General features: G+C 34.0%; 1 protein-coding gene across 3 annotated transcripts; it reads right to left on the minus strand.

Annotated features, from left to right (window-relative positions):
* On the minus strand, positions 1 to 26909 carry Depdc1 (DEP domain containing 1). Of its 3 annotated transcripts, none has more exons than XM_028777589.1 (12): positions 26759 to 26909; positions 23821 to 24086; positions 15047 to 15203; positions 14005 to 14126; positions 13490 to 13620; positions 12651 to 12698; positions 8779 to 8919; positions 6534 to 7373; positions 5939 to 6111; positions 3136 to 3312; positions 1731 to 1916; positions 1 to 946 (listed from the first exon to the last, which is right to left on the minus strand). In XM_028777589.1, exons 1-12 carry the CDS (start codon positions 26804 to 26806, stop codon positions 806 to 808), a joined length of 2430 nt encoding a protein of 809 aa, XP_028633422.1. In that variant the 5' UTR covers positions 26807 to 26909; the 3' UTR covers positions 1 to 805. The 3 variants fall into 3 exon arrangements, with proteins under 3 accessions (XP_028633422.1, XP_028633423.1, XP_028633424.1); XM_028777590.1 differs by having other exon boundaries at positions 1 to 940; positions 26759 to 26896; XM_028777591.1 differs by lacking the exon at positions 6534 to 7373 and having other exon boundaries at positions 26759 to 26896.
* Between the last annotated feature and the right edge of the window lie 594 nt (positions 26910 to 27503).

Genomic DNA, 27503 nt, shown 5'->3' on the forward strand with positions numbered 1-27503 from the left:
TTAAGAGAGGAAATTTTGCTTTATTCATCACAGCCTCAACATTTAAGAAACAATGATTCTGTTGCTAAATAACGATTATACATCTATTTCAGTATTAGAATAGATAATGAATGTAAGGGTTCAAAACATATTTCTGAAAAAAAGACTGAAATAGTCAAGATAATATTTAGAGGAAAACAAAAATCTCACACAAACATAGTTTTGAAACACATATATAAGCCAGGAATGGTGGTACACACATGTATTCCTACCACTCAGGAGAATAAGGCAGGAGGAATATGAGTTTGAGGTTAGAATGGGGTACAAAAGGAGACTTTATCTCAAAAACGACCACCTTTTGTCCCCAATAAACCAAAGACCAAAAAAAAAAAACCAAGCTACAAGTATGTTCATATACAGTTAAATAGATCATAAGTATAAAAAGATTATACAAAAGAGTACAATATTTTTCATGATGTGATACTTATAAATAAAGAAGCAATCCTAAACAACCAGTTCTTTGGCTAATATACATATAGACACAGGCACGTTTTCTTTTTAAAAAGCACCACAATTTCATCTGAATGATACAATTCTGATAGTCTTACCAGATCATTATATTAAAAAATAATTTCTAATTAAAGTATTTGGTATCATCTTTCATTAGGCACTTAGCTAAGATCCAGTAGCTTTAGCAGCCTAGCACAGATAAAGACTGTTTTATCATCTCCTTTTATATGTCCTTCTAAGGGAAACACTAATATCAACAGACTTCCTTTTAAGTAGAAATATTCTCATATATGGCTTCATTTGTTGAAATTTTAAGTCAGTAACGCAGACTGTGAAGCTTGGAGTTTCTTAAATTCAGCATCGTTTGCTTGATTGTAGGTTTATCATCAAAAAGTGCTGCTTCACTCTCAGTGGTTGGAAATCTTTTCTGGTATATCAAGGGGTATTCCTTCTGAAACTTAAAAAGGAGGGGAAGAATTAGCAATTCTGGCCAGGTGTGGTGGCACACGCCTTTAATCCCAGAACTAGGGAGGCAGAGGCAGGCTGATCTTTGAGAGTTCAAGGCCAGACTGGTCTACAAAACAAAGTTTCAGGACAGTTAGGGTTGTTACACAGAGAAAAATGTCTCAAAAAAAAAAAAAAAGCTTCCAAATATTTTCTTATATAAAGCTCATCAAGTATTCTTTCATCTGACTCTTATTTCTCTCTACATTTGTGAAAAGATCTTGCAGACCTCTGTCAATGTTAAAATACTAGGATTCTCTTCTGTTAAGTTTTACCCTAAACCCAATGTTTCTCACTGGTGAAACCTATGAAGGTCACGGATTTGGTACAGTTTGTATTTTGCTTTTGAGGTTCTCAGGTTGTGTTCCTTCTAGAATGATGTGACTATTGGATTTTGGTTTAGAGTTGAAAGTTCTAAACAGTGGCAGGGATGAGTCACTCAGGGATAGGTATTATAATCCAGATTTTACGTATGCTTTTTCAGGATAATTCAAAATATAATTATACAAAATACCAGTAATATAAAAGAGGATCATTTAATATTGTTGTAATTATTTTTAATTTAAAACAGTCAACCAAATAGATATTCATTCATATACTTTAACTATATAATGAAGAACAGTAAGTAATCTATGTATCTAAAAGTTAAAATTTTATCAAAATGTCATTTGAAACAGCAATCACTGATCACACACTGGAAAATATTTGTAAGATAGAGAAGTTATACATTCTTGCACCTGTTTCAATTTTCTTCTTTTCTCCTTTACAGGCAAGCTTTTACTTCTAACAATATTCTCCAAAAGTTCTGCAATTGCAGCTTGGGAAGTTGAAATTTTCTGTTCATCAAATTCTTTAGCACTAATTTGCTTACAGTAAGAATATGTTGGCAAAGGAACAACTAGTCCATCTCCATGATTTTTAACCTGTCAGTGAACAAAACAAGACAGTGAAAATGTGTACATTCTGGTCATATTTTTCTCATATGGAACACTTTTGGTGTAATCTATAATCTATCATTTGGCCTCAATCACACAGTCAGTGTATTCAGAAAACAGAAGAGTATACACTAGAGGTAGGGAGCAGGATATAAACCTATTTTATAGCCCTGAGTTAACTTTTCCTGATCAGCTTCCTAATCATTAAAATGAAGATTTCATGTATATAAAAGCATTAAAGATAGGTATTCTAATTTTTAACCATAGATTTTATTATCTGAAGTATAAAATATAACAATCTAAATGATGTTTTTAATTCAGTTTAAAACACCAGTATTTTCACTTAGTAATTAAGTATTGATCAATTGTTTTTGAGAACCAAAATACTATCAGAGCCTACATATCTATTGATAATGAAGTTTAAGATACATATTTATAGTAAGCCAGTACACTATTATGATAGTATACATGAGAAAAAGCACCAGCAAAATGTGCTAGCTAGCCAACTCCTGAATATGGTAGATACCCTGTTTAGTGTTTGTTTCTCCCTTTTCTAACATTTTTTTCTATTCTTATTCTAACCTTCTTTTTTACTTTTAGAACGAATTCGGCTTTAACTATATAGAATGTATCAGAATAAGACTCTTTTTAACCTACTTACTCTTAGATTTTCAAAGGATGGACATTTAACTTAGCATGAGATAATCAAGAGTTCATACATAGGAACTGGGGAGTTGACTCAGTGGGTAAAGTGTTTCCTAAGCAGGTATGAGGACTTGAGTTTAGAGTCCCAGCGCCAACATAAAAACTGGTCACAGTGATATACTCCTCTTACACAGAGCTGAGAGTATGTGTATATATATGTGTATGTGTGTGTGTATATATATACACACACACACACACATAAAAATTGGACGTAGATGTATTTATTTTCTTTTTACTTTAGATTTGAAACCCAATGTTGTATGCAGAAACTTTAATAATCACATTTCTCATAATGTAAAGGAAACATTTGTCAACATGGAACTGCAAGAGAAGAAAGGCCAAGAAAAGTCCCAGTGCTGTATGAGTCTCCAGGCTCTATATATTCTGACTTAGAGAATCTTATATGAGCTAATAAGTGTCCACTTTTAATGGAGTTATTTTCAGATGAATTTGCTAGTTGCTAATAAGTAATACAGAGATTTTAAAGGCTCAAAATACCTACATGGCCCTTTTTAATGTAGTCAAGATGTTTCTCCACTGCAGCCTGTAAATAAGTGGGTACTTGAAGAATTTCCTGATGATGATCCATTAGGAAAGAAACTAATCTTGAAGCCAGAAGTTCATCAAGATCCACTTCTTCAGCACAACACAGGACACATCGAGAAAAAGTATTTATCATCTACAAAAAGATGCTCAATTTAAGAACCCAAGTTTTCATATAAATGACAGTGCCAATAATTTCCAATTTTCATTACATGATATATAGGGATAAAATGATAAGCAGCTTTCAGTTTAGGACACATGGAAATAATTTATTATAGTTAGGAAAATAATGATTTTATTATATACAAACAATAAAAACATTTGTTATGTATTGTGTTAGCAAAGTTCTAATGGATCACGTATAACAGGGTATTATTTCAGTTTATCATAATTTTGTAAATATATACCACAGCTTCCATCAATATAGAGATGCAAGTCTTAAGCCAAAAATAGTTAGAGAATAAGACCTTATTACATTAAACCAATTCCACAAAACCACAAACCAGGACTATATAATATATGGAACACATGCTCAGCAGAAGTTGCAAAGTTGACACTATTTATCTTTTGAAACTCTGGAAAATGGTTGTTAATGATAATTGGTGTTTAGACAGTGAGGTAATGAATACATCTCTATTTCCATCATAAGGATTTTGAAACTCTGGAAAAATTTTTGCCTCAAAACTCATTACTCTCATAGCCATATAATCTATATCTACAATGCATAGTAATTAGAATATTTAGGTTCTATTTTAAATACGTGCACATAATAATACACATAGCATAAATACTGACATGAAACGTTCCCTTTTCATTCCAAGGCTCAGTCGTCAACCTTTTGTTTTTTGTCTATATTCTTTTTCTCTTCATAGAAACCTTTTTATACTTGTAACTATCATCTCAATAAGGATGACTAAAAAAATCCATCTTCTGCTTCGATTTTCATTCACATTTCCAACATCCTGTTGGATAAATTTTACTTAGATGCCTTAACAACTTTAAAACCAAAAAGTAGAAAACTAAAATTATCACCTTCTCAAACACCAACTCGTACTAAATTCTTATGCTTTTCAATACTATGAATATTCATGAATATTTTTCTTTTTTATCTATTCTGTCATTGTTAATGAATTAGCCACAGTGATGAGCAGAATAGCTAAGCAGAGTACCCAGGCTTATTATGAGAACATTTTATAGATTTAAGCTGGATTCTAAAAAGTGACAATTCTTAAGAAAAACAATGAGTGAGACAGCGAGAGAGAGAGAGAGAAAGAGAGGGAGGGAGGGAAGGAGAGAGGGAGGGAAGGAGAGAGGGAAGGAGAGAGAGAGAGAGAGAGAGAGAGAGAGAGAGAGAGAGAGAGGGAGAAAATTTCAAAGATTCATTTCCCATCAATATCTGCATATAAATCCCTCTATCCTCATTCTCCAAGCAGTCTGAAAGTCTGAATGTCTGAATCTGGAACTGCTTGGTAACAGTTCTTTTTTGTTTGTTTGTTTGTTTGTTTTGTTTTCCACTACTTCTTGTCCACAATGACTTATTGCCATAACTCATCAGATACAACTTCTCCACTGCCATATTCTCTGAAACATTATGACAGATTATTCACTTATTATTTCCTTACTCTCTACCTCATGGTTGTAGTGCTCTTAGGTTTTAACAGTACCTACAAATCCTCTTCCCTCCCAATCAGACAGAACTAATACAAGGTGATATATTGTAGTCTGACTGACTAGATAAATCACTGTGAGGTGTACAAAATGAGCAAGAATGCAAGGTCTTCTGCTAAGATTAATAAAAGGTGAAAGTATAAGTGCCTAAGTACAAACAATGTATTTACCACTATTTTCTGCTAGAAAAGGTCAAGTTTCTAGGTTCTGCTTTTCTTATGTTTTAAAATTCAACTAAATTTTTGATACAAATATTTGGCATAAAATGAAACAACAATGAACTGATAAATCATATAAAACAAATAAAAATGTGACCTTGGTAGAGTAGCTTACCACTATGAAATTATTAAACTCTACTTTGTGCTTTGAGTACATGGCTTTGCTTTATTTTTTTAAATGATTTTTATAATATTTTATATTTTATTATTATAGAACTTTCTAACTTAAGCATTATAAGATAGAAATATCACTTAAGAAGCACTTTCAAGCAGCTTGGTTTTCTTTTAGTTTTATGGCTTATTTTTTCCATGATAAGAAATACCACTAGACAGATGTGTGCATACACACACACACACACACACACACACACACACACAGAGAGAGAGAGAGAGAGAGAGAGAGAGAGAGAGAGAGAGGCACACACACACACAGATTCAGGGAACAATACAGAAGTTGCAGAGATCAGGGAGAAATTGAATAAAACAGGGTATTCTGGATATGACAGGACTAATGAACTCATGAACTCACAAAAACGGTTGCCTGCACAAGAGCAAACCAATCAACATTCCAGTATGGAAGTGGAGGGATTTATAAACTGCATCCACAGCTAAGGAGGTACTGACAGCTGTTGCTTATTAGGGGAGGGAAAGTCAGTTTACTTTAGGGGTGTGGTCCCAGCTAGATCAATGATTCTCCAGTGATGGCCCTATCACCATGTACATATGGGCAACATTAACTGAGCTTAATGATTTATTTTATAATGAGGATATGAAGTTGGGAGAGGTAGGAAGGGGTGAATATGGTCAAAATACATTGTGTACATTAATGAAATTCTTGAGAAATTAATAAAAATTATACTTAAAAATTCAACTTACCAATGATCTTGTACCTATTTCTTCATGAAGTTTAGGCATATCAACATTTTGACTCATTCGAGAAATCATGCGCATTAAGAGTTGAAGCTTTCTACGATTTGGTGGGGGAAGTAACAAACAACATAACTGTAGAGCATGGATGGCAACCCTCTCTAAATGAGGTTGCAGCAAACCTAGAAGGCAAAGTCACCCCCACCAGGAAAATATCATCAATGACAATAGGTTTCAAATGAATAGAATACAGTTACATAACAAGGGCAATATAATAGTATTCTTTTTTTCAATTATGGTTACAAATTTCTACATTCTGTTAAAATATAGCAAGATAATAACTGTTGTTTTGCAACTTATTTCTAAGTATTAAAATCCTTCACTTATAAAATAAAATGACACAGATTAAGTGAAATTAAAGGAAAAGAAATTAAGTGCTTTAAGTAGTATAGAATAAATGTTGGTTATGCCATGATCAAAGTATTTTACAATAATTTCTTCTCAAGGAAAGGACAAAGCAATTTCAGAGAAGAGAAGCCAGGAATACAAAGCTGTATTAGTAAACATTAAAAGTTAACATTGCATGCACCAAAAACAGCCTTACTTTGTGTGCCAGTCAACACAGAAGCAGGTGGAGGCAAAGAATTCTCTGAAAGTTCTACGGTACTTTTGCACAGTCTTTTATTGATTGTGGTACTAGACCCTCCGAGCTCACTTTGTACACTTGTACTGCCTTGTCCAACATTTGGTTTCATTATAATTTCAGCCACTGGTTTATTGATATAACAATTCTGTCTTGTACTACTTCTTAAAAGTAAACTCTGAGATCTACAAAGCTGTTTTGGCTTGTACTTTCCATTACATAACTCTTCTTGGTCTTGAACAGTTAAAGCAGAGGTTCTTTTAAAACCAACACAGTGGAGCTGCTGAACATTTTCCTCTGAGTGAAGATTAAATAGGGATTTCTGTTTGGGTGCAGACACTAATGATTGTTTACTATTTTGTTCTTCTGTGTTCAGAACAGATTGGTATAAGATACTGGACTTCTTTTCACTTGAATTCACTGGCATATCTATAATTCCTTCCAAAGAAGAGCACCTTGGTTTGATGTTAGAGGACAAGGCATTTGTATTACTTAAGCCTATTAAATTATGACAGCTTCCTCCCATTATGTCATTAGTGCTAGCTCCTCTGTTTCTTAAATTAACTAGCTGCAATTTCTTGGCACATCCTTCTTGAGATCCTTGATCACTTCTTTGTAGTCTCTTAGTAGAATCCAATTCTTCATTGCTTTTGTCTTTGTAAAGCAGACTGAGAAGAAGACACTCAGTTGATTTGAAGGAATTCAAATTGCTCAAATCATGGATTTTTGAAGACCGTGGATCATCTTGGATTTTATGTATTCCACTTGTTCTATCTGAAACTGTGATGTAGCCACAAACAACTACCAGAAAATGAAACAAAAATTAAGATGCAACTGCAAGACAGTGGGCAAAAATAAAACAGAACCAAAGTAAAGTTAAAAAAATAAGATATCACTATAATATACACTGTTAGTAGAGAACACACATAGATAGCAGTTGCTTAATTTGGAAGCCACTTCAATAGGACACATGCAACATTCAGTTATAAACATGCAAGACTGACTAGTGGTATTTCCATTTGTAATATAAATCATTTAAAAAATTAATTTAGCAACAAAATTAGGAGGGTCAAATCAGAACACACTTAAAAATATTGGTTTTAATTTTACAAATTCTTGAAAGCCTTTAATTATATGACAACTATATATATATACAGCAGCACACATCTTAGTGTTTATAGGAAGACTGGTTCCAGGGATGCCCATGGTCAAAATCTGCAAATTTATGTCTCTTGTCTAAAATGGTGTACCATGTACATACATATAACCTAATCATTTATTTTAAATACTCTCTAGATTATTCATAACAACACAAGGTAATATATTTATTGCTTAGAGAATAATGACACAAAACACAACAACAAAAAAACACCCTGTAGTTCTATGTAGTAGCTACATTAAAAAAATAAACATTTTTTGATTATGGATTGGTTGAATCCAGAGGCAAAAATAGCGCATGAAAACCAGTGACAACTGTACCTATACTTGGTCTCTGTTCTTGGTTACTAGCATAGAACTACTAAAATTCTTGAATTTCCAAGTGATCAGTCTTGTTATTCAAGAAGAGTTATTGCAACATACATGAGTTTATGCTAATGTAACACATAGCTAGTCACATATCTGTGTTGTCTACAACCTCTTGGGAAGAGAAACAACAACAACAACAATTTAATCACCTACAAAATCATACTTAGCTAATAACATCCACTTAAAATTCTGAAACAATAGCCAGGCAGTGGTGGTGCACACCTTTAATCCCAGCACTTGGGAGGCAGAGGCAGGTGGATTTCTGAGTTCCAGGACAGCCAGGGCTATACAGAGAAACCCTGTCTCAAAACAAAACAAAACACCAAAAAACGAAACAAAACTGAGCATAAGTGTAGGGAGCAAAGGGAGCTTATTTGTTGCCAGCATCAGAAGTAAGGGTAGGTTGTGGATCTGAGCCTTTCTCTTGTAGGATTAGGGCTAACTAAAGGGAGCTGTGTGTCAGAAATACATAGAATTATATGATAGTTGATTTCAGGGCAAGTGATGTTAAAGTGAATTTGAATCATTTGATCTAGTATAACCATTGTATTATTAAAATCTGAAATAATTTATATCCTACCACATTCATATTTACCATGTTTTTAGACTTTTAACTTTATAAAGAAACTTAAAGACTTTAATAGAATAAATTTAAATGTTAAGTAAAATTCACACATACCCAAAATGTTCACAAATAATTCATAGTATTCAAATGTAAGTAGAGGTTCAGGGAGATCTAGAAAATAATCTGCAATTGTTTTGAATACATCACGTTCAAATCCAACATAAGTTAGATTATTGGTGTCATTACTTCTTGGCCCTAAGAAGCAGAAGGCAAAAGAAATGGGTAAAATAAATTTCAATTTAAATACAATTAAAAGTATGCATAAGTTTAAATTTATATTTCATGAAGAAGCCATGATTAACAACAATTCATGTTACAACATATGTAATTCATCAATTCATTTCTCTCTTGATCTCTTTTTAAAGATTTATTTTATGTGTATGAGTATTGTGCCTGCATGCATATATATGTGCATCACATGCATACCTGGTGCCATAGATCGCTTAAATTGGAATTACAGACAGCTGTCAGCTACCATGTGGTGTTAAGAAGTGAACCTGGCTCTTAACCTCCAAGCCATCTCTCCGGCTCCATTTCTCATTTTTTCACTGGAAGTCACTGTGAGCAGCTTCTGGCTAGTATTTTGTTTTAATATTATTTTAATATATGAAAAACTGTACATAAAGCAATATGTATGGTAAAGTATGGCATATTTAAAAAGCATCAATTATTTTAATGAGGCTTTGTTGTAATTTATTTTGTGAAGACAAGAATACTTGAATAATAACAAATACTTCTAAATCATCCTTTGTATGTCAATACTTTTATGAATAAATTTTAATGCATTAGTTAGTAGAAAAAGCAGTTACATCATGAGCATATCAAGAAGGCTAAATGGAATTGCTTGCATACAAATTAACTACCATTAGATATTGGTCCAAGCTTTTATTATGTTCAATTTTTTTTAATTAAATTTTATTTTTTTACTTAAGTACTTCTTTAACATTTTAAAATGATTTTATTACTTTGCCATTGTTAAGTTTTAGACTTAATACTACTATTGAAATAACCATGATTATTAGTTAATCACTGTTGACCTATTAAAAACAAAAACTTCTATACACAGGTTAGAACCCATCACGGGAAAGTTAGGAACTTGCACCCTTAGAATTACTTGCCCTGCACTCAATAATTTAGTGGTCTCTAAACTTTCACTTGGGACTCTTCCTTATAGAAATCTTCAAGGACATGGTTTATTAAAAGAAAAAGATTCAACCAAATGGGAGTCTTGGGGACATTTCTTAAGTGAATAAAACACGCATTCAGATTTTACAGCCATTATTATCAAATATCCTTTTTCCTGAAACAAAGTTTTTTTTATTTTATGTCTCCAAAATCTTTGTATGGCTTTACATGTGTAGGCATACACACTGCAAAATGATTAAAGAAAAAGCAAATCACATACATACATACATACATACATACATACATACATACATACTAGTTTAAAAGCTAATATTTATTTTTATAGAGACCAAGCTTGGTATTTCTCTAAAGCAGACATAAGAAATATTCTTTGTGGAGAGAATATCTGCCTGTATGGAACCCTGTCAATAAAGACCTGATGGCCTATAACTTAATCAGGAAATAGGAGGTGAGACATCTGGGAGGTAGAAAGGATTCTGGGATGGTGCCAGGTGGGAGATTTACCTGGAAAGATGTGACGAGACAGACACAGGGTACCTGAGCACAAGCAACCATTCATAGGGCAGAATGTAGATCAGAATAAATGAATTCTATGAAGTTATGATCTAGTTAGAGAAGAGCCTAGCTATATGGTCAAGGTATTTGTAAATATATTTTGAGTCAGTCTTATATCTGGGGGCATAGGGCTGGGAGAAACTAGACCTAAGTTCTACATTTTTTGCTTGTTTGTTTGTTTGTTTTGTTCTCTTTGAGACAGGGTTTTATTTTGTAGCTATGGCTATCCTGCAACTCACTGTGTAGATCAGGCCGGCCTCAATCCACCTTTAATATATAGAATAGAAGTAATCATTAGTAAGTTTTCTAAAATAGAAAACACAGGTTCACTAGAAACAAAACCAAAGAATTTATAGTTAGATAATTTAGGTTTGAGTTCTAGGTCCACTACATTAACAGAAGGTTCTGAGAATTTTGATTTTTCAACTCTGGGGAAAAAGTTGTGGATAGTATTCTTAAGACTATTTCCCAATATTATCCTTCCCATAGACCAGTGGTTCTTAACCTTACTAATGTTATAACCCTTTAATATCTCATGTTGTTGTGACCTCCTACTATATTTTAGTTCCTACTTCATGACTGTAATTTGCTGTTATAAATTGTTATGTAAATAGTTTTGGAGATAGAGATTACATCCCACAGTTGAGAACCATTACTATAGACTCTAGTAAAACACATTGTTATTAACTGAAATCCAGTAAGTTATATAATTATTATTTAACTATAAAATGAATTGGAAAGAAAGAGAAAATACAAATCCCTAAAGATGGACAGATAAATTTCTGTGAGTATGCTTATCTGTGTTGTCAACCATGAGTCATAGGAGAACAAGACAGTTGGGCAGGGACTACAGAAAAAAAGATATTCAGAAGTCTATGCTTAAACCATGGCTCTTCATCTTAATTTCATGAATAAAATGTTTCTGCAACTTATTACATAATGGCTATTTAGTTTGCTATTCTGCCATTTTGATATACAGTAAGGAATATGATCTTCAATATTAATATGATCTTCAATATTTAATCCCATTAAAATTTCAACAATACTAATTTTATAATAATTGGAAAATGACACCTAACACTAAATTTTTTAAAATACATTTTAACTTTTGATAACTTAAAAGCATGTATCTTTGTGAATTTTAAAAATTTATTTTGAAAGCATAAGAGATTTATACTTGAACCAGAGGCTTACATTATAAAAATCAAGTATCACTGATTACTATGAAAATGGTTTGTTGAGGTTTGGTCTTTTGCTATGTATTGTAAGGCTAAATACTAGCCCCCCAAGGCCTGGTTGTCCCCAGGGATGAGAGAATCTGTATGTACACAATGTAATGCTATGTGAATAAAGATGCTTACAGCCTATAGTCAAGGTTTGGATTCCCAGACTGAGGGTAGGAGGAGACCACCAGGAGGAGGAAGAGAGAGTAGAAGGTGGAGAGTGGAGTGATGTCATGTTATATGTGAGCTATGAAAACATGGCCATGAGGCTGACCAATTAAAGTTAAGAGAAGCCCAGATGGAACATAGCAAGTAATAAGTCGGGGTTATTGATCTAGAAGTGGACATAATAATAGTACAGTGGGTAGATATCAGCCCAGCTTTAGTTCTGATAAAGGCTTACAATAAATATAATAATTGTGTCTTTTATCTGGAAATTGAATGATTTAAGGTGTGGTAGAAATCCTGATTTGAGAGTAAATACTACAACAAAGGCTGAGCAATAAAATGCTAAAACCTGGTTTATAGATTATTCACATAACTTTTTCTATTAATACATTCTATGAAGTAATCTATCATGAAAAGGATGAACATGGGATGTATGCAACTTTATTTCTGATTTAATCTCTTTTACAAATATGCTATTTTACTTCTAAAGTGATACCTTTAAGTCTTTGGTCCTCATTGTGGCAATTACTGCAGTTTAGATTTTTACCTAAGAGTCTTTAAAATCCTATGAGCCTATGAGTTTATGATTTATTTAAACCAAACCATAAATAACAAATTCTAATCACAAAATAACTTTTTGCATAGAAAATAAAGAGCTTATAATAAATTTCACTTGACTATCACTTGACTCACAATTTTAAATATTTTCTTTAATTTTATTAAATACTATAAATAGAACACACAGACAGACAAATGGACAGACAGATACACACACACACACACACACACACACACACACACACACACACACACTTGTGGTTTGGTTTAACTTACAATTTGCTAGGCACTTCATAGCAGATAATACCCAGTGTGGAAGATCCTCTAGATAAAAAAAAATGTGAAAAATGTATATTAAGCCATACCATTTTTATGATAGTGTATTTTATTTTTTGTTTTATGATAGTGTATTTTATTTTTAGACTTTATACTTCACTTAGCATCAAGGGCTCTTACCAGCTTAGCTATCTATTGGCCCAGGAAAGATCAATATTTTAAAATATAAAAAGTAAAAATGTATAAAGATCTTGAGTTTGAGTCTATCTATAATACTTAAAAAAAAGTAGCTATCTAAAATCAAGAATTAATTATCTAGGAAGGGGTTGTTGAGATATAAACTAAATCTCCTCTTCATCTACTCTACTACTTCTCTTTAGCTCCACGTTAGTTCTATTGCTATCTTACATGAGCATTACTGATTTAGGTGAAGCTTATAACTGAAATTAACTACGTCTGAATATCAGGGTACTCTTACATTGAGGCCTGCGTCAAACATTTAAGTTGGCACCATATCCAGCTTGTTCATCACTAAATCTTTAGCAAAATACCTAGCACACTGTAGGCCCTTAACACAAGTGTTGTTAATAATAGTTTTTATTGTCTACATTTTGGATGCTTATCACTGTCATATTTTTAATGCCATATATTCATTTTAGCAACTAAATAATTTGTGATAGCATAAATAATATTTACTTCCAAAAATTCCATCATGATTGCTAAATGAACGTGCCCTCGGAAAGTGTTCTACTTTCTATATCTAGATCTGTACACTAACCTATAAAAGCACCTTTGGTTACTAGGTTTCAAAAGATTCCAATTATTTTCTAAACACCTACCTGATTTGTCTTGTAGTATGACCACTCCATGCTTACTTGTGTTGGCCATGTTGTACATTATATATTGAGGAATTATTTGGTTTGGGTTTATGAGTTCTTCTATGGACGGCACACCTAAAATGGTTTGCAGGCTGAAAAGAGTATAAACAATTTTTTTCTTTATAAAATAAGAGGAATAGAACATGACTTGCAACAAACACAAATCCATGAGTACTTTATTTTTCTCAAAACAATTCAAGGATTATATTTACTATCTACTTTTATATATATACTTACTCAACAAAATTCAGAGGAATCCAATAAAAATCTCAAACTACAGTGATGACTTAAAAGGTACAATTTCTTTCTTCATATTGTACTAGATTTGTACCAAAAGCAATTACTAAAAACCATACATGCATATTTAAATTCTAAGCTTTGAAAAGTATGTTTTTATTCATTTGTATATTTGGACAAAAATAAAATTAATAATCCATATTCTTCAGAATCCTAAATATTGCTTATTTTTGTCTTACTAGATCAAAATAATGTATCTCCAAACTTCTTCAACATCTTCCTGGCTTATTTCTTGGTTGTCAGGTGCATTTTCTTGATCTTCATTGGTTATTCTTTCATGATGTATCTTTTCTGTATTTTCCTGAAGGGGGAAAAAATGCTTTGGTTTGTTACAGTCTATACTCAAACTAAAGGAATGTTGAACACTTTTAACACAGATTTGTTTGTTTGGTGTGTGTGTGTGTGTGTGTGTGTAGCACTGAAGTTGACATTGGGTGTCTTTCTTAATGGATATCCAGTTTCTTTATTGAGGCAGTGTTTTTCATACTTAATAACTGTATAAGTCAAAGTCTACTGTGGCGTTACAAAGTGTCTGAAAAGTAAAGGAACACATAGTTTTCAGTTTTGCAGCTTTCCTAACACATACAAATCAACTTCATGTCTAGGTACTTTACAGTTTGGTTTTTAGAAAAGACTAATGACAGAGATGAGTTGAAGAGTCATAAAATTCTAGGGCTATTGTTCAGCTCATAATTGAAACCTTAATGTCCAACCTGATCCTACTAGGTTGTGGAACCTTTAAGAGGCAAGGCCTCATGGAAAGAAATTGTATCACAGGCAGCAGGTTGTTGGGGGGAGCTGTTGGTACCCATCCAGGACCCTTTTCCTTCTTTCACCTTCCCGTTTTCATTAAGAAGTTTACTTCTTTGCATGCTCCTATTATGACTGCAGTGCCTTGCTAAAAGACACCAATAGTAATAGAGACTAGAGACTAAATTTTTGGAATCTGAGGTTGGACTTGCCTACTTTGAAAGTGACTTTCAAGTATTTTATCACAGTGGTAGAAATCTGATTAACACAAATAGGAAGAATAACAAATGACACGATATTATATTACAAAAATCCTTTTCAAGAATGCCTTATTACTGTATTCAACACTGTTTCTGCAGGTTCCAAGCTCATTAGCACATCTTTTTTTTTCTGAGATTGTAATTTAGGAGATTTACTATTAACCACATGGTAATACTATTTGAACTGTTGGTTAATAAAAAAAATTTTTACCTGAGAGAAATGTAATCCACGCTTCTTAGGAGTTTTACGAGATAAGTTTCGTAATTTAAAAATACTATCTTTGTTTTTGGAAAAGTACTCTGTGTTGGTTTTCTTGATTTCTGTATGTCTTTGTGGAAAAGTTTTAAGTGGAGAAGTTGCAGGAAATCTAGTATAAAAATAATATAGAGTTAAATAGGATGTGATAAAATAATTAACTTCTAGAGTATATTTTAAAAGTCATATAAAAAGTCTAATTTACCTTCATTATCAAGTAATAAAAATTCTAAATTAAATCAATATTACCATTAAACTTTTAAAGTATTTTAGTTTCTTTTTTCTTTTGTGTACTGTACACATTTCACTTTTACTTATATTCAGTTCAGGGTTAAAATCAGGACCAGTTCAGTTGAAGAAATAATGCTTACATAGAAATAGCTCTAGAAAACGGTTGTGTAACTCTCTTTGAAAAAAAAAAAAACAACAAAAACAAAGCTGGGTAGTGTTGGTGTCCAACTTTAATTACCGCACTCAGGAAACAGAGTTAGGTTGAGTTCTGTGAGTTCGAGGCCAGCCTGGTCTACAGGTGATTTTCAGGACAGGCAGAGTTATACAGAGAAGTTCTGTCTCAAAAAACCAAAACCAAAATAAAAAAACAACCAAACAAACAAACAAACAAATAAAAAAAAAAAACTCAACCTCCCTACCCCCATAGTTTGCATATACTTCCAGTCTTTTGACAGTTTGTTCTAATTTTAGGATTTAGTCTCTTGCTTCTTTTGACTATGGTGCATTTTATTTTTCATCTTAATATGGGACATTTCAAAAATACAATCAAGAACAGAAAATAAACCATCAACCAGTATAATTGTTGATATTTTACTAAATAGTTGTCATTTTTCTAGGTACAAGAAAATCTTCTCCTATTTAAAAATCTTACCTCTGTCCTAAGGAGAATCACAAACTTATCATGGTTTTTATGTGTTTAGGCTTTCAGTAAATATATTTAAATAGTTTAGTCTTGTGTATTGTTCTTTTTGGTACCTTTCATCATATATTAAATTTATACTTAATGTTTTATGGCATTAAAAACTGTCTTTGCTACAACATAATTTTAAAATTATCTCATAAAAGTTTTGTTTTTCATACTGAGGTATTTAAAACAGGTATGTTTTGTTTTAAAAAATATGTAATCTTTAATTATGTGTTTACATGTAGGTATATACATGTAACTATAGGTGCCTTCAGAGTCCAGAGGCATCAGATTCACCTACATCATCTTATTCCAAGTTGTTATAATAATTATATTATTTAAAGGTAAGGACTTGTGACTTTGTTTTGCAATTAGAAAATTTATAAAATATAATAATATCATTGAAATGTGATAAAACTTTATAACATACAAAAACACAAGTATCTGTTATCCTTCCAACTTCCTATTTTATTATATACTATTTAACACTCAAAAACGTTGAACTTTGTAGCTCACAACTTTCAACCATATAGTTTTCTACATAGTTTTAATTGACTTAAGTTCAGCAATACTAGGCAGTCTCTAGACCTTCCACTCACCCTCCTCTTTTCCAAATCGAATCCCCCAGTCTCATCTCAGACTCTGTACCAGACCACCTATTGCTATCTTCCTCTCTGCCCTTCTCTAGTAGACCATGAAAATCTTCAACATCTGTCCTCACCACCTCATCCACTTGTCTCACCTCCAACTTCCATAGGTACTCCCTGGGAAGCACATAAGCTAGGAAAGCATTGCAGGCAATCATCAGATCTTCACTCCCCTTCCTTCCTTACAAACCAACCCCCCCTCCTCCACTCTCCAACTCTGTAGCAGACCACCTGTTGTGGCCTCTCTTCTCCCATTCCCAGAGGACAAAGAAGATATTGGGTTATATCCTGCTTTCATCCCTCCTGTGGTTCCTCTCAGCATCCTCTATTTCTTGCACATCTCCATCTGTAACTGTCAGCTACCAATACCAAGAACACATTCTAACCAGAACCCTCGCTGGCCACATCTGGCAAGATCTTAGAAGTGTTCCCTATCAGGCAATTTACAGACACCACACACTCCCAAGAAACAGGGCAACAGAAAACAAGGAAATAGAACACCCATACAACAAAGACAAGACCAGATATCAGCACCTAAAATTATAATCTTCCCAAACCCAGATGCCTAAACTCGCCATAAAAACACAATCAGTAACAGATAGGACAATATGTCTCTACTAAAGCCCAGCAACCATAGAATGGTAGGTCCTGAGAAATGCAATATAGCTAAAGTACTATAAAGGGACTTCAAAATAGCCTTTATGGATATATAAACGTCCTTAAAGAGGAAATGAATATCCCTTAAAAATAAAACAACAACAACAAGCAAACAAACAAAAAACACAAACAGTAGAATGAAATGAAGAAAAGAGTTCAAGATTTGCAAGTGGAGAAGGAATCAATAAAGAAAATCTAAACTGAGAGAAAACTAGAAATAAAAAATTTAGGCACTTGAATGGGGAACTCATAGGTAGGTCTCACCATCAGAATACAATGGATGAAAGAGAGAATCTCAGGTGTCGAAGGCAAGATAGAGGAAATGAATACCTTGGTCAAATGTTAAATCTAAAAAAAATCTAGGCACAAAATATCTAGAAAATGTGGGACACTGAAAATATCAAGTGAAAGAATAACAAGAACACAGGAAGGGAAAGAAACCCAAGTCAAAAGCACAGAAAATATTTTAAAAAAATCATAGAAGAAAATTTTCCCACCTAAGGAATGAGGTGCCTATCAAGGTACAAGGATATAGAACAGCAAATAAGACTGGATAGGCGAAATTCTCAGTGTCACATAGTAATCAAAACACTAAATATATAGAAGAAAGAAAGAATATTGAGAGCTGCAAGGGAAAAATACCAAATATACATAAAGGCAGACTTTTAGAATAACATCTGACTTTTCAATGGAGACTCTAAAAGCCAGCAGGATCTGAAGAGATGTTCTACAAACTCTAGGAGACCTTAATCTAGCTCAGACTATTAGACCATGAAAATCTTTGTATCACAATAGATGGAGAAGAAAATGACATTCCATGAAAAAAAAAAAAACAACCAAATTTAAACAGTCTCTATTTACAAATCCAGTGTTAAAGAAAGTGCTAGGACAACTTCAACCTGAAGAATCTTATCACATTCAAGAAAACAAAAAGAATAAATTAGACCATCAAATGAATAAAAGGAGAGGACCCAAATTACAACAACAAAATAGGGAGGAATCAACAAATACTGTTCATTTCTAACACAACACCAACAGACTCAATTCTTCAAAAACCAAACAGAATGGACTGAAAAACAGGATCCATCCTTCTGCTGCATGCATCAAACACACCTTAACATCAAAGACAGAAAAAGATGTTCCTAGAAAGCTGGTGTAGCTATTTTAATATCTAACAAAATAGACTTCAAACCAAAACCAAAAGATCAGATTCCTATCTCAGAAGAAGAACATCAAAGAAAAAGTCCACCAAGAAAATATTACAATTGTTAACAATTATACATCAAACACAAGAGAACCCAAGTTCATAAAAGAAACATTACCACAGCTTAAATTACATATTGAGCCTCACACAGTGATATAGGGTTACTTTAATATGCCACTCTCAACAAACCAACCGACAGCTCATGCAGACAAAACTGAAAAGAGAAATGCTAGCACTATGTGACATCATAAGCCAATTAGATCTAACATATATTTATGAAACATTTTATGCATACAAAAAAGAATAACTCGTGACTTTCTTCAAAACTAACCACATACTCAACCATAAGGGCATACTTTAACTACCTGTACACCACTAAATTAGAAAATCTAAAAGAAATGTATAATTTTCTTTATATATATTCCACTTATAAAGTTAAATCAAAATCAGATAAGCAATTTAAACAGACCTATTGTTTGCAACCAGTCATCTCCAATGCCTGTCCGAAGGACCTAGTGACAACAAGATACATTATCACTAGCTGCTAAGGTGGGACACATTTCCACTGTCATCATGAGTCCTGGATACTCCCTATGGGCAAGCACTGTATTCCCTTACAAAAAGCCAACACCTCCCCTCCCTATTCTCATTTTTCCCTTTATCCTCACTCAGAGGCAGCATCTGTATGTCCCCTCCCCAACAAACCTCTCAGGTAAAATCTGTCACATAGTATGACTTTATAGTGTACACTGCTTAGATCACAACACCTATAATCCCTAGTGAAATGGAAGCAGTAATTAAAATTTCCAAACCAAAAGAAACCCAGGGCCATAAGGGTTTTAGTGAAGAATTATACCAGACTTCCAAAGTAGGCTTAACATCAATATTCCTTGAATTATTCTGCTAAATAGAAACATAAGGGACATTGTTCAACTCTTTTTATGAGGCCAGTTTCTGACACCTAAATCACATAAAGACTCAACAAACAAAGAATTAAGGACCAATCTCTCTTATGAACATAATCGCAAAAATTCTCAATAAAACACTTGCAAACCAAATCCAAAGAATATATCAAAAAGATCATCCACCAGGATCAAATAGAGAATCAGGGATGGTTCAACATATGCAAATCAATAAATATAATCCACCATATAAACAAACTGAAAGATAAAACCACATGATCATTTCATGTGATACAGAAAAGGCCTTTGACAAAATTCAACACCACTTCATGATAAAAAGTCTTAGAGTGATTAGGGATAAAAGTTAAAACTGTAAATAAATAAAATATCCAATAAAAAATAAATATATAAAAAGTACATACTGCACCAGAATAAAGGGCATTTACAGTAAGACCATATAAAATATCTACTTAAATGTAGAGAAATTCAAAGCATTTCCACTAAAATCTGGAAAAAGACAAGGTGGTTGACTATTTCCACACATACTCAACATTGTACTTGAAGTCTTAGCTAGAGCAATAGGACAACTGAAGGAGATCAAGGAGATACAAATTGGAAAGGAAGAGTATTATTATTTGCAGATGATATGATAGTATACATAAATGATCCTAAATATTTCCCCAGGGGAATTCCTATAGTTGAGAAACACTTTTTTTTTTTGGGATTTTTTTTTATTGGTTATTTTATTTATTTACATTTCAAATGTTATCCCCCTTCCCTTCCCAGTTTCCTCTCCACAAGTCCCCTATCCCCTCTACCCTCCCCCTGCCTCTATGAGGGTGCTCTCTCACCTGCCCACCCACTCCTGCCTCGGTGGCCTAGTGTTCCCCTATCCCAGGTCATCAAGCCTCTACAGGACCAAGGGGTTCCCCTCCCAGTGATGCCAGATAAGGAAATCCTCTGCTACATATCCAGCTGGAGCCATGGGTACCCTCTAAACACTTTAAGGAAAGCAAGTGGATACACATTTAAACCACAAAAATCAGTAGTAGCCTTCTCAGGTACAAATGACAAACGTTCTGGGAAAGAAATAGGAGAAATGGTTTCCACAGTAGGTTCAAATAATCGGAAATATATTGGGGTAACTCTAACAAAGCAAGTGAAAGACTTATATGATAAAAATTTTAAGTCTTTGAGGAAAAAAAATGAAGAAGATATCAGAAGTTGGAAACTATCAGAGACAGAAAGAAACTACAGAGTAAGGGACAGATCTCCCAAGGAAGGAGAAATAGAATAGATAGCTATGGAAACAGATACATCAGCTCTGATAGAAGAATAGTCATGAACACTTTGACACACGAAAAGACTTTCAGAACAAAATACCATGAGCACATGCACTAAGAACAAAAATTAATAAATGAGACTTCATAAACCTGAAAATCTTCTGTATTGCAAAGAACACCAGCATTCAGACAGAGCAGAAAGCTACTGAATAGAAAAGGATTTTTACCAACTACATATTAGATACAGGGTTAATATTCAAACTACATAAAGAATAAAAAACAGGAAGTTAAAGAAATAGTAGCTCAATTAAAAATTGGGCTATAGGTCTAAGCAGAGAATTCTAAAGAGGAAACCCAAATGGTTGAGAAGCACTTAGGAGATGTTCAAGTTCAATATCCTTCATAATCATAGAAAAGCAAATCATAAGATTTCATCTTGTACCAGTCAGAATGACTAAGATCAATAAAACAAGATCATGGTGACAAGGATATGGCGTAAGGGAAACATTCATCCATTGCTGGTAGGAACACAAACTTGTACAACCACTGTGGAAATCATTGTCCCAGTTCCTTGGGAAGATGGAAACCAAAGCACTCAAGATCCAGCTATGTGAGTCTTGGGCATCCTACTCCATCCTACTACAGAGACACTTGATTAACCACATTCATTATTAATCCATTCATAATAGCTAGAAATCGAAAACAACCTAGATATCCACCGATGGATGAGTGGATAAAGAAACTTTTTTACTTAGCAGTTAAAAAAGGGGTAATCATGAAATTCACAGGTAAATGGATTGATCTAGAAAAAAATTCATCTTCAGTGAAGTAACTCAGATCCAAAGACACATACGGTATGTATTCACTTACATGTAGATGTTAGCTGTTAAGTTATTGATAATCAAGCTACAAACCATAGGATCCCAAAGCTAGAGAATAAGGGGTTAGGGTAGAAAGATAAATGTCCCAAGAAAGGGGAAATAGAACAGATAGGTATGGATGGAAGAGTAAGTGTGTGTGTGCTGGGGATGGGAGATGGGGGAGGGGGACTAGAATGGAAAGATCAAATGGGAAAGAGGAGAGATATGAAGAATGGGGCAAGCAAGGGATATGGGAAAGAACATCTAAAATTAAGGGCCATTTGGAAACCTAATATAGTAGAAACTTCTTTAATATATACATATATGAAAAAAATGTAAATAAAATCACCAAATAATCAGTGAGACAGAGCCCCAACTGGATATCTCTCATCAACAATGAAACTTCCAGTACCAGCAGTGGGTTACATCTAATTGAGTTGCTGGTTAAAGAGGACCCATAAGAACCCCAAACAACCCAAGTTATTGTCCAAACTATTGGTAGCTATCCTCAAACCTATGGTAAGACCCTACTGCTGAAGACAACACCAACACAACTCATTAAACATGAAGAAACATGGTGCCTACATAGAGCCTTCACCCCTATGTGCTAGCATCTTTAGTAAAGGAAGTTATTATGTACACTATGAAAAGAGAAATGTAAACACTAACCTAGCCAAAAACCCTTTAATCTACAATGGTGTTCAGTCTACAGGATATGCTAATGAAATAGTGGCACAAAGCTGGTAGAGGTAATCAATCAATATCTAATTTGACTTAAGTCCACTCAATGAGATGGGACCCATACCCAAACACTGCTTGGTTGACCAAGAACCTGAGACTAGATAAACTAGGGTAAAACCAAACACTACTATTTTAAGACAAAACAAAACAACAACAAAATATAGCAATGACAATGACATTCTGCTATACTCATAAACCAGTGCCATGCTCAGCCATCATCAGAGAACCTTCCTCTTGCAGCTGATAGGAATAATGTATGGAGACCCACATAGCCAGACATTATGTTGAGTGAGAGATCTTGGAACACTCGGTTGTAAATGGTATGTCTCCATCAAATCCCTCCTCTCAGTTCTCAGAAAAGACTGAAGAGAAAATGAAAAGAGTGTAATAGCCAGATGAGATGGAGAACAATAAAGAATCAAGGCCTTCTAGATACAAGAGAACTGGCACACATATGAATCCACAAAGACTATGGCAGAATGCACAGGGTCTATACAGATGGGGTCCTAGAGCTGAAAGAAGTAGACACATACCTATCCCTAACCCACAAGCTATCTCCAATTGATATCCACTTACAAATGAAAAATTAGTTTTCTTCAAGGGAGTCCCATGGGGAAACAAAACATTCTTAAGGGTATTGCCCTGAGTCTAGCAGTAGGTGGTCAACATAAAATGAAGTTGATGGCATCTCTGAACATTCTCTGCTCATAATATTAAGACATGTTTTGTTTTGTTTGGTTTACCTTACAGGTCTTTTACCTAAGCCATATATTATGATTTCATGTTTTGTGTTTCTATGGGATGCTTGAGCATGTGAATGTGTGTGTCACTGCATCTATATATATTTCTTGTGTTTTTTCTTTGGGTCTTTTTCTCCTTTGGTTGTTTTTATCATATTCTGATCTACTTACTTCTTATTTATCATATTTTATTTTATTACTACTCCTTATATACCTGGGGTTTTTTTTTGTTTTGTTTTGTTTTTTGTTTCTAAGAGAAGGGTATGGATCTGTGTAGGAGTAGAAGTGTGGAGGGACTAGGAGGAGTTGTAGTAGAGAAATTCATAATCAGAATATACTGTACAAAAAATCATTTTCAATAAAAGACAAAAAAGAGCAGTGATACTTTCTAAAAAAATTACTTCTCTGGAAGAAGCTGCTATTGCAGTAAAGCTATAACAAATGTGGAGTTACAACTACATTGCAATTTCAGCTTTTTTCTTCTTTGTGTTTATTTTTTATTTTTGAAATTAAAATATAATTACATGATTTCTCCCTTCTCTTTTCTCCCTCCAATGCTTCCCAATACCCCCTTCTTACTCTCTCAAATTCATTTATATATTGTATGTACATATTTTAAATATAGAAACACAACTGCTCAATCCATATAAAGTTACTTGTATGTGTATGACTTCAGGGATGACCATCTGGTATTGGATAACAATTCTGGGGGCTATTTCTCTTTGGTAGAATGGTAAAAGCAAAGGCAATTAGGCTTTGTAATGACATCAATTCAGTACCTGAATAGTTGATTGTTGTCATCAAGGTTTTCTGATCCCCATCTACCTTTGATATCTTCGATCACATGATTCTTAAGAAATTTTCTTAATAGCTGAACAGTCTGTTGTCTTGTAACTTCAGGACCAAAATTACTATTACTTCTTAATAGATCGTAAAGCCAATCTACTGCTTCAACTGCAGTGAAACAATTGCTATATTTTTTTAAATGTTGTCTATGTTTTCTTAAAGGCATTCCTATTCGAAAAGATGTGGTTACTTCATTCCACTGCAAAGAGAAGAAAAATACTTTTAAAAAAAATATAGCAAAAACGAAATCTCATTGATTTGGGTATGTAGCCAGTTATAGGCTAGTTTGGGCTACAAGAGGCCCTATCTCAAAATAACCAAATGGAATAAAGAAAATCATTAGACAAAGAAAATTCTTTATTTCATAGGTAATTATACTGTAAATTTTATTGAAGAAAAAAATCATTTTATCTGTGTTACATAAAATCTTATCTCACAGATTTCTTATTATTAATTCTAGTGTCAAAATAATATTTTATTTTAACAGGCTTACTTTACTAAATACTCATTGGGCATTCCAAGTACTTAGGAAACTTCAGAATGAAAAGTATAATATTCCTATTTCTTAGTCAAAGAAGCATTTACTATTAGTTTTTTTAATATGCTGATAGCATTTATGCCAGACAATATGTTTATGTTCAGTATTTAACTATAAATCTCACAATTTTATAAAGATATTATTATCTCATTTCCATATAAGGAAAAGGAAGCACACACTGATAACTTGACAAAGATCATATATCTAAATCTGTGATTTTCAACCTTCCTAATGTTGGGACCCTTTAAGTTCTTCAGGTTGTAGGGATACCCAATCATAAAATTATTCCATTGCTACTTCATAACTGTAATTCTGTTACTATTTTGAACTGTAATGTAAATATCTGATATGCAGAATACCTGATATGCAATCCTCTAACAGGTCACTAAGTCTGTAATTCCAGAGGCTAAGCATGAACTTTGTTATGTTTAAGTCCTGGCTGGGCTACAGAGTGAGTTCAAGCCAGCCTTCACAACTTAGTGAAACCCTGTCTCAAAATTAAAAGTAGAACTGATGCAGTAAGTTTCTATCACAAAATAAAATCAACACAAAATGAAAAAACAAAAGGAAAAGACAGGTTTAACCAACTCTGCCTAGAATCTGTGTTCAGTTACAGTACTAGCCAGGTAAGACTTCTGGCATGCAGCAATTATAATGTCCAAGGGCTTTTATTGCTAGGTATTTAGTACAGTATCTTTTATGAAGATTCCTACAGTGCTGGGCATGGTGGCAAAGGTTGGTGGATCTCTCTGTGTGAGTTCAACGACAACCTGGTCTGCATGGTGAGTAACAGGACAGCCAGAACCATATCAGGGTAACCCTAACCTGCCTCAAAACAAAGAAACAACAAACAAACAAACACCTATAGTGAGCACAGTATAGATAAAATGATAAGCTATCGATTGCACATTTAATGAACTTATGCGTATTTATGTAAAGAAAACCACTTTTTTTCTGAGCTACCTTCAAATAAGTCAACTCTCTAGATTTGTGATATCGACACTAGAACATAATACAATAAACATATAACTTTTAATAGAGAAAAATCATGTTAGAAATCAGATTAACCTGATTGATGAGACTATTAATTATATTACTACTGTGTCACATGTAAGATCACAATATTGACCTTACACCTGAAGAACAGTAAAGAAACTTTATTGAACTGCTTCACTACAGTAGCAAAGTGACACCGACTCTACACTCACAGACATCACAGAATATTTTTTGAAATGTGATGGACTTATAAGGTACCAGAGTGAAACATTTAGCCTTTGCTTAAACTTTAGTTTACTTTTTGTTTATGAGTCTTTGTTCTTTCTTTCCTTCTCTGTACCTCAATATCCTTATATTAATACCTTGTGGTAATTTAAAAAAACCTTACTTTATGTACTTGGCATTTTTGATGGAGGGTGCTTATGTTACTTTCATCTAAAATAGTAAATTTTTAATGTGATAGGACTACCTCATTGCAGAACTAAATTTCATCCTTTATACTGATAAACATAACCACCATTACTTGTTGAGAAATAGAATATCAAGATCACTGTGCCAGAAAAAGGCTCATTTTCTAGTTCTTTCATTCACCATTTACGTGGCTTTCAGAGTTCCTTCTTTGAGCCTTAGTTCCCACACTGGTAAAGTAGGCCCAGCATTTGTGAGAGGATAATTTGCTTGTTATTCTATATACTACCACACATTCTCATACATAATATATTTTTAGAAAATCTCTTAAAGTGGGTATGCATTGTACCATTGTACCAATGTAGAAACTGAGGTTAGGTGAATCTCTTAATGCAATCCAAATGCACACACAGCTCCAGTGACTATTAAAAGTGGTAACTAAAAGAATTCTGGGTTTAGGCTCATAGTTCTTTCCTAGTGCTACTTACAAATTCTACAGGGTCAATAAGCCAAACTGTCATGCCTGGGCTTCCAGCCTTGAAACTTTAATTTCTAATTCCGAGAGGCTGTAAATTATACATGAAGACTGGCTAACACTATTATGAGAATTAGGGGAAAAGAAGACATCTGAGGAGTTGTCTTGCAGAATCAGAAAGTAGTGTGGGGAAGGTAGAGCACTTTGGATCTGAAGCTGAGAGACACCAGAGTGAAGTGCAAGTCAAAGAAGGAGACAGGAGCAGTCGTATTAGTTTCCCTCTGCACCTTTCTCAGAAATCTAGGCGCCTTGGCTCACTCAGAATACCAGATCCCTGGCTCATCTTGAATCTAGCTCTGCGTCTCCTCAGGAAACTTAAGTCTCTCATACTCCCAGGTCACCCAGGATCCCTCCGGAAACCTCGGTCTCTGGTATCTCTCCTCCACGTTCTTACCAGCTTGGTGGCCCGGTAAGGTCCAAGAGGAGCACCCTGACGCTCCATACTGTCATTGCCAGGTTGAATCCATGGAGGCGGCAGAAACAGCGCTGTACGTAGCAGGAACCTCAGTGGCCTGGAGATGGTGTCGGAACAACTGCCGCGCTGCTGATTTGAATATCTCGGAGCGAAGCTGATTGGCAGCGCCATTCAGTCACATGATGCTACACGGAGGGGAAGGAGTTGTGACGTGAGCACAGCCTTTTTGGGTGGTACCGGCGGGCTGAGGTGTTCAGATTCAAAGGGATTGTATAGCGAATGAGCTGCTGCAATGCTAATGTAAACCACAATGGGCTTTACCAGGACACTACAACTAAAAGGCTGACCTCTGTGTGTGTTTATCTGTCTCCTTTCAACTTCCCTCCGTCAGTCCGTCTCTCCCTCCCTGCTCCCCTCCCCCCTCCCCCCTCCCCTTCTAGGAAAGGTAATCATTTATATGACAACAATGACATAGAAATAATTTGCACAATATAGTGAAAACATTATGAAGATTTTGTTGTCACTGTTGAGAAAAGGCCACCAAAAAGCCTGGAAGTTAACCTGTATGGTAGAAATTCATAGGAAAAGGAACATTCTTTCAAAGTAGTTGACATTTATTTATAAATTTCACACCATCTGTTTTCTTGTCCACATTTACTTGCAATACCAAGATTTTCTTTCTCCTTCTACTTCTCTTACACTTGCCCATGATCTCTAATATTAT

Source organism: Grammomys surdaster, unplaced genomic scaffold (assembly GCF_004785775.1).
Source record: "Grammomys surdaster isolate TR1022 unplaced genomic scaffold, NIH_TR_1.0 311, whole genome shotgun sequence".
Classification (NCBI taxonomy): Eukaryota; Metazoa; Chordata; class Mammalia; order Rodentia; family Muridae; genus Grammomys; species Grammomys surdaster.

Bases quoted from the DNA above. Each gene is read 5' to 3' on its own strand.
- Depdc1 (XM_028777589.1), bottom strand. From the start codon at position 26,806: ATGGAGCGTCAGGGTGCTCCTCTTGGACCTTACCGGGCCACCAAGCTG. The intron at 8,920-12,650 runs GTAAGTTAAACC...TCTGCTTCTTAG, and splicing joins TATGAAGTGCCTAGCAAATT to GGCCAAGAAGTAATGACACC. The intron at 3,313-5,938 runs GTAAGTTGAATT...ATCTTTTTGTAG, and splicing joins AAATAGGTACAAGATCATTG to ATGATAAATACTTTTTCTCG.